We start from the raw sequence: 8,253 nt of genomic DNA on the forward strand, positions 1-8,253 counted from the left end.
GTCCTGTTTAAAACACATAGCGCTAAGAGGGGGAGCAAACATATGCCATATACGCCAGGTCCCTTGAAACATAAGCTGTGCAGATGTTTCTTCCTTGCAGCAACTGTGTCAAGCAGCAAGGGTGGACTGGCTTCCTGCACAATACATTGTTTTGGTTGAATATTAAGGAGATAACCTAGCCTCAGCCATCCCATACTTGAAAAAGAGGAGCATCTTAATACTTGTTTTCAGATAATTGTGGCTATTCTTTGATGCAACACCAAAACTCAACAAGTAGTTTCTTAAAGATTAATTACAATGTGATATCTGAAATCCTATTAGTGAGCTTTTTATACTGTTACATTAAAATTCATTGGTCTGTCTTGCACTTTGGGTTTTTCCCCATGCATGATTTTGTAACATCAAGTGTTGACTATTTGGAAACACATGGTCAACCAAATTTGGAGCTTTGAGATGGCACATTTCACTAAATACTTGAAAAATCACATTTATTAATTTCATTAGGAAAGTGTTAAAGTGAAACTTAAGCAGATTTTGAAAATTTTTTTGCTTGAAACCTCAAATTTTGTCATGGCAACTAATACTGTCAATTGCTATCCTTGAAGTGACAGGCTTGATTTGTTCATTTTTTGAGAAAATGCCTGCCAAACACACAGTCTGAATTATTGTTTGTCAGTTTTCTTCAAGTAAAAATGATGTTCCAACTCCTCACTCATTAAGTGTGGGTTATGCATCAGTAGCTTCCCAAAGAATACAGTTTAGAAGCAGAGAAAAACATGTAACTTTAAGAGAAACCTGACATCTAGTGCCAGGTGACCAAGTTCAACATCAACAGCAATAAGTCATGTTGATAGTATGGACTCTGAATATGATGTGATGAGAATGGCACTTTACATCTGGTCTTAAAACCGATCCCTCCACTCTACTGAGAAAAACATCAGACATCCCAATTGAAGAAAAAGCTACAAAATACCTGACCAATCCTCAAAACTCAGACTCATCAAAAACATGGAAGTGAGTCCTAGCCAGTCTGGCTCAATGGTTAGAATGTCTGCCCACCCACCAAAGGGTCTCAGGTTCGATTCCCAGTCAAGAGCATGTACCTGAGTTGCAGGTTCCATCCTGGCCCCAGTCAGGGGGAGTTCAAGAGGTAACCAATCGATACATCTCACATTGATGTCTCTCCCCCACCTCCACCTCCTTCCCTCCCACTCTCTTAAAAAAAAAATCAATGGAAAGATTATCCTTGGGTGAGGATTAACAAAAGAACAAAAGTCAGGGAAGTGAGAAAACTGTCAGAGCCAAGAGCCTAAGGAGATGTGGCAACTAAATCATGTGGGATCATGGGACAGAAAAAGGACGGAAAACCAGGAATCTGAATTAAGTGTGGATTTTGCTTAATAAAAATGTATCAAGATTGGTTCATTAGTTGTAAGAAGAGTATTATATGCATGGAAGATGTAATAGGGGGAAACTGGGTATGGGAGAAGGTGCTGCTTTAGCTGTGTGCTGAAGTGTGCATAGGAGTTAGACAAGAATGGAGGAAGGCGCTCTCCCGGCAGAAGCAGCAGCTCATGTCAAGATCTAGGGTAGGAATGAAATGTTTGAGGTCAGAAGGAAGGCAAATGGGGTTGGAGTGAACAAAGGGAGAATGGCAAGATGTTAGGGCAGCCGGCAAAGGCCAAAAGATAGAGGGTCTTGTGTTTGATGGCATCTGAGGTGGATCAGCATTGACTTGGGGTTCAGGTCTATCTGGGAATGAATTTCAGCCAAGCCATTTACTGCCTTTTGGTTGGGTTACTTAACTTCTCTGGGTGTCAGTTTCCCTGACTGTAGAAAGGGAGAAATTTTAATATATTTTACCTCGGTTTGCTGATTGGGACATACTAAGGCTCAGTAAATGCTAGTATCTTGAGACAAACAGGAGTCACAGAAGGATCCTCAAGCATTTGGAATGTGGGTAATATTTTACTGCCACTCACGGACTAAAGCAGCCCCGGAGTCCACCTCAGGAGCTGCCATTGCCGGAACTAGGCCTTGGATTCGCGTATCTTGTGCCCAAGAAAGGCCGGAAAAGGGATGCAGGACTTCAGCATCCCGCCTCCCAGCTTCAGAACCCCCGTCAGAGGAGAGCATAAATTTGATCGGCGTTCATTACGGCCAATCAGCTGCATGAAGGCAAGCCTGTAGGCCAATGGCGAGGTGGCATCCGGGTGTGGATAGCCGGACGCCAGAGGGCCTCGGCCGGGAAAGCAGCAGAGGGCGGGGCGTCACGAGTGGCGGGCGCGCTGACCAATGGGCGGTGGATTCCTCTCCCCAGGGCCGGGCACTGGCAGACGCGGTGACGTCAGCGCGGGTCAGCGCGTTACAAGGATAAGCGCGGCGAAGGGACCGGCGGGGCGCGGAGCTGTGGGAGGTGAAGAGCGGATTCTGTTCGCGGTCTGCGGGTATGGAGAACACTTTGGGGAGGTCTGGGTGCGGCTTTTGGAGAGCGGAAAAGGGCCTGGGCATGGGCCTGCGAGGGGCGTGGCGGCCTCGGGGTAGCTTGATGCGGTCTGCGGGTATGGAGAACACTGAGGGGTTGGGGGGGGAGGTCTGGGTGCGGCGTTTGGAGAGCGGAAAAGGGTCTGGGCCCGGGCCTGCGAGGGGCGTGGCGGCCTCGGGGTAGCTTGAGCAGAGACATGACGGGTTGGGACCCCTGGAGCTATCTATGAAGGGGGCTATCAGCGTCTGCCTTGGAGCTTATGCGTTGGTTGGGGGCGAAGGACAATGGAGAAGACAGATTGACCCTTTGCGGGTCCCGTTTGGGGTGAAGGAGACAGGGGTGGAGGCCTTTAATACCAGGAGGAGTGCCTTTGAGGAGAGGGAGGAGGTTAGTCTTGCTAGGACGGTGAAAGTCAGGGGCAGGCAAGGATGGGTCGGAGGCTTGCAAGAGCTCGGAAGTCATTGCCCATTTCCTGGGGAATTCAAGACTTGGGGAGCACACCGCTGAGGAGGGTCTAAGAGAAAAGCTGAGGTGTGGGGGGAATGGGTAAGGACGAAGAGGAGTTGGGGTTGCTGATGGGCAGGAAGGATGGGAGCATGTTGAGGCTAGAACTAGGAAGTTGGGCAGGGAGTGAGGGAGGGCAGGGTTTGGGGCTGTGGCGTATGTGGGGGAACGTTTAGGAATGTGTGGGGCTCTGGGAGAAGCCTAGGAGTGTGAGGCAGAGAAAGGCTAGGGCAGTGTGTAAGGAGGTATATATATGGCTGGTGGGAGTGATGGGAGCAAGGTGGCACAGGGGGGCTCACGGACTCGGCGACCTTTTGGGTTGTTTGGTGTCAAAATGAGATGACACATGCAAGTGCCCTTCCCAGAAACCCTGCAACTTCAGCGTGGAGTGATGTGAAACCTATGGTTGGTGAGCAGGTTGCTCTGTTTGCCAGGAATAATGGCTAGCATCTCACTCTTTATTCCCTGTTGCCCTGTCTCCTCCAGGGTCACTGGTAGGAGACTTCCCGAGGTCCTGTCCGCAGGCTTCAGTGACCGGGCTTTCACTGGAGCGGAAGCTGCTGGAAGGCAGACCGGCTACCATGTCCACATTCAGGCAGGAAGATGTGGAAGACCATTATGAGATGGGGGAGGAGCTGGGCAGGTGAGCAGGCCCCTCTGACAAGGCTCCGGGTAGGAGAAAGGCACTTCGGGGTTTTCTGGACAGTATGTCCCCTTATGTCCTGTATCCTACTCTCCAAGAAGCGAGTCAAGTTCATGTGCCGGTGGAATGAGTTTGGGCTCTGGAATCAGACATCCTGGCTGAGAGTCCTTGCTCTCACATCCTTTGTGCATTTCCTTTGGGAAGAAACATAATTGAGTACCTATGGCACCTAACACAATGGCTGGCATATGTAGGTATTAGCAGGTTCAGTTGGTAGAGGTCTGTCCCTCTCTTGAATCCTCTCTTATGGGGAGCACTTGAGTCTCCCAGCTCTTGGCATTTCCAGGGAAGGCCTCCTGCCTGGGCCCAGTCTCCTGCCAATTGTGTAGCATTCTTATGGGAGAGAGAGGAGGTTTCCCTTGCCAGCCTGGCAGCTGATTTCCTGCCTGGCTGGGCCTTGGAGCGTCCCTTGGGATCTTGCTCCCCCACTTGCCCCAGACCAGCCAGGCACCACCCCCCAGAAGGGAATGTAAATAACTGAGCCGAGCCCTGCATCAGGCCTTTGCAGGCTCCTTTGGGATTCTGAAGTCTCTCCTTTAGGAATTTCCTCTGTTTTGAGTGGTAGCCAATGAAGTCTCTCCCTCCCCTGCCTCCCAATCTCAAACTTTATTGTTGAAAATGTATGAGGAGCCCTAACTGGTTTGGCTCAGTGGATAGAGCGTCAGCCTGTGGACTGAAGGGTCCCGGGGTCGATTCTAGTCAAGGGCATGTACCTTGGTTGCAGGCACATCCCCAGTAGGGGGTGGGCAGGAGGCAGCTGATTGATGTTTCTTTCCCATCGATGTTTCTAATTCTCTATCCCTCTCCCTTCCTCTCTGTAAAAAATCAATAAAATATATTTTAAAAAAGAGAAAATGTATGAGGATCTCCTGCTGAGGGTAGTTTGGCAAAAATCAGCAAAATGTCATAGGTATACTCCCTTTAACTCACTGATTCTGCTGAATTAATTCAGTGGGAATATATATATACATGGCCTAATGACCTAGAAACAGGAATAGTTGCTATAAAGATTTTAATTTTAATTTTATTTTTTAATTTATTTTTAAAATATATTTCTTTATTGATTTCAGAGAGAAAGGGAGAAGGAGAGAGAGATAGAAACATCAATGATGAGAGAGAATCATTGATCAGCTGCCTCCTGCACACCCCACACTGGGGATTGAGCCCGAAACCCAGGCATGTGCCCTTGGCTGGAATTGAACCTGGGACCCTTCAGTCCACAGGCTGACGCTCTATCCACTGAACCAAGCCGGCTAGGGCAACTATAAAGATTTTATATGAGCAAAAGATGGGAAGCCTCTTCAGTGGCCATCACAGCACCTTGCATCGGTGGGTGGAATATTGTGCAGCCATTAAAAGAGCCAGGCAGCCCTGGTTAGCGTGGCTCAGTTGGTTGGAGCATCATCCCGTACACCAAAAGGTCTCGCAATCACTTCCTAGTCAGGGCACATACCTAGGTTTCAGGTTCATTCCTTGGCATCGGTTGGGGTGTGTGTAGGAGGCAAATGATTGATTTTTCTTTCTCACATTGATGTCTCTCCCCGCCCCCATTCCCCTCTCTCTAGAAGTCAATGAAAAACCAACAAAAGAGCTAGGCAACTTGTATAATATGAGCCACATAGGAAATTTATTGCAATTTAATCAAAAATTTTAAAGCTGTGCCAATTTTAATAATTTTATGCCCTAGCCTGTTTGGTTCAGTGGATAGAGTATCGGCCTGCGGACTGAAGGGTCCCAGTCCGATTCCAGCCAAGGGCACATGCCCGGGTTGTGGGCTCGATCCCCAGTAGGGGGCGTGCAGGAGGCAGCCAATCAATGATTCTCTGTCATCATTGATGTTTCTATCTCTCTCCCTTTCCCTTCCTCTCTGAAATCAATAAAGAAATATATTAAAAATTTTTTAAAAATAATTTTAACAACATACTTTATTTAACCTGGTTGATCAGACTATTATCATTTTGCTTGTAATTGCTATAAAATTATTAGTGAAAAATTTTATCACTTTAAAAAAATAAATATTTTTATTGATTTCAGAGAGGAAGGGAGAGGGAGGGAGATAGAAACATCAGTGATGAGATGTGCCCTGACTGGGAATTGAACCGTGACCTCCTGATTCATAGGATGACACTCAAGCACTGAGCAACACCAGCTGGGCTCCCCCTTTTTTTTTTTTATATGAAGCCTTTGAAATCTAGTGTGTATTGTGTGATCACAGCACATTTCAATTTGGATGGGCCTGATAGCTGCTGTGGCCAGTGGCTGCTACCTTGGACAGCACCACTCTATGTAATGGTCCAGAACATTATCAGAGATAAATGAAGGATTAATGACACATATCACTGCATACCATGTTGCAACTTGTATAAATTGTAGATGTCCTTTGGACATCTGAGTTCTATTTTTTTTTAATTGATTTCAGAAAGGAAGGGAGAGGGCGAGAGAGATAGAAACATCAGTGATGAGAGAGAATCATTGACTGGCTGCCTCCTGCCTGCTCCCTACTGGGGATTGAGCCTGCAACTCAGGCATGTGCCCTTGACCGGAATCGAACCCGGAACCCTTCAGTCCACTGGCCAAATCGCTATCCACTGAGCCAAACCAGCTAGGGCAGAGTTCTATCTTTATGTTATTTCCATTCATCTACTAAAGGACCGAAGAATCAGGTGCCATTATTCCTATTTTATTTTTTTTAATATTTTTTAATTGATTTCAGAGAGGAAGGGAGAGGGAGAAAGAAACATCAATAATGAGAGAGACTCATTGATTGGCTGCCTCCTTCACTCCCCCTTTGGGGGATTGAGCCTGCAACCTGGGCATGTGCCCTTGACTGGAATTGAACCTGGGACCCTTCAGTCTGCAGGCCGATGCTCTATCCACCGAGTGAAACCAGCGAGGGCCATTATTCCTATTTTAGATAAACTGGGACTGAGAGAAGGGAAGCAGCTTGCCCTAGGCCACACAGACTGTAAATGGCCAAGTAGGATTCAGATCTTGAGACCAAGCCTCGCTGGCTCCAAAGCCGCTAGGTGTGCTGGAACCAGAGATGGGCATCTGGCTTCCACCTACTCATTAGCCAGCTCCACCCCCATGTCCTGGTAATGGACCCATTAGATGCCGAAATGAAGATAAGCCCCTGTGGGTTGGGAAATGAGTGTGTCCTTATGCCCCAAACACCATCCTCCTTCACATGTTCACTTTCTGCCTCTGAAGTTGGCCACCATGATACGCTGTCTCAGAGGTGGGAATTATACTGGAATTCATGTTGGAGTAGATGTAGGTCTTTCCCTAGTCTAGTTATTTACTGTCTTTGGGGAATTAGCTGCAGGAATCACTGTGGTGAGAGGGATTACAAGTAAAGCAATCCCACATTTTCCTGTCCCAGGAGTCATGGGGCTGAATTAACTGGGAGCTTGTTTCGTGCGTGTGTGTGTGTGTGTGTGTGTGTGTGTGTGTTCGTTCTTTCTTTCTAATTCAAGTTCACATCGACCATCTCAGGAAGTAAATTAATTTGTGTGTTGATGAGTCTGTGGACTTCTACCCTGGCTTTCATGTCATGGAGTGGTGTGTGCATTTGTATTAAATCAGACATCCATTGCAAAGTGCCACAGACTGGGTGATTGAAACAACAGAGATTTCATTATCTCCCAGTTCTGGAGGCTAGAAGTCTGAGATCAAGATGTCATCAGGGTTGGTTCCCTCTGAGGTCTGTCCTCTTGTCTTTTCTTTTTTTTTAAATTCTCACCCGAGGATATGTTTTTATTGATTTCTAAAGAGAGAGGGAGGGAGAGAGAATGAGAAACATTGCTGTAAGAGAGAAAGATCCATTGGTTGCCTTTCATACATTCTCCGACCAGGGATCGAACTCACAATCTTGTGTATGGGATGACGCTCCAACTAACAGCCATCTGGCCAGGGCGGTCCTCTTGTCTTGTAGATGGCTGTCTTCTCCCTATGTGTGTCTGTTTCCTAATCTCTTCTTATAAGAAGACCAGTCATATTGGATTAGAACTTATCCCAGTGACTTCATTTTCATTTAATTACCTCTTTAAAAGGCCCCATCTCCAAATAGTCACATCCAAGGTGCTGAGTATTAGGGCTTCACATGGATTTTGGGGGACACAAGTCAGCCCATAGCATCTTTTTTATCTATTCCCATAAGCTCTGTCTTAGTTGTCTTTATTTGTTAGTTCATTTTGGGATAAAGTTAAAGGAAAAGTATCTTTGGATTTGAAAACTAGTGGCCTGGTGCACAAATTCGTGCACATTGAAAGGAAATTAATTAGAAGAAATATTTTAATATCACTATTCGCCCTTTCTCTATAATAGAAGTGTCAACCAAATTCATGATTGACAATGACAGATCAAAACACACGCGTGCAATTGGCTCCAGCAAGAGCTTTATATGTATGGCGCATGTGCAAGTCAACTTAGCCTTTTATATATATTGAATACACTTGCTTAATTAGACCTGCTTTCTGATTTAGCTAAACTTTTTCCAGCCCAGTGAAGCACCCCAACTTCTCTTTCAGGTAATTGTCAGCAACACAGCAGTAAATATCAA

At 46.5% G+C, this 8,253-nt stretch overlaps 1 protein-coding gene and 1 long non-coding RNA gene across 3 annotated transcripts in view; one reads left to right on the top strand and one right to left on the bottom strand.

Moving 5' to 3' along the window:
- LOC102253133 overlaps nt 1-2,106 on the bottom strand; it is a 5,122-nt gene extending 3,016 nt beyond the window's left edge. Inside the window, exon 1 of one of the 2 annotated variants that reach the window (XR_313160.2) lies at nt 1,983-2,106. This is a non-coding gene — a long non-coding RNA (uncharacterized LOC102253133). The other variant, XR_313159.2, reaches the window with a different exon arrangement.
- A 234-nt stretch (nt 2,107-2,340) lies between these two features.
- The window catches only part of DAPK3 (death-associated protein kinase 3), a 19,633-nt gene continuing 13,720 nt past the window's right edge, over nt 2,341-8,253 (top strand). The window contains exons 1-2 of the mRNA XM_005858793.2: nt 2,341-2,447; nt 3,476-3,632. Coding sequence (XP_005858855.1) covers nt 3,571-3,632 — 62 coding nt within the window. The 5' untranslated portion in view covers nt 2,341-2,447; nt 3,476-3,570. The remainder of the gene's footprint in view (nt 2,448-3,475; nt 3,633-8,253) is intronic.

This window comes from Myotis brandtii, unplaced genomic scaffold, assembly GCF_000412655.1.
Source record: "Myotis brandtii unplaced genomic scaffold, ASM41265v1 scaffold122, whole genome shotgun sequence".
Classification (NCBI taxonomy): domain Eukaryota; kingdom Metazoa; phylum Chordata; class Mammalia; order Chiroptera; family Vespertilionidae; genus Myotis; species Myotis brandtii.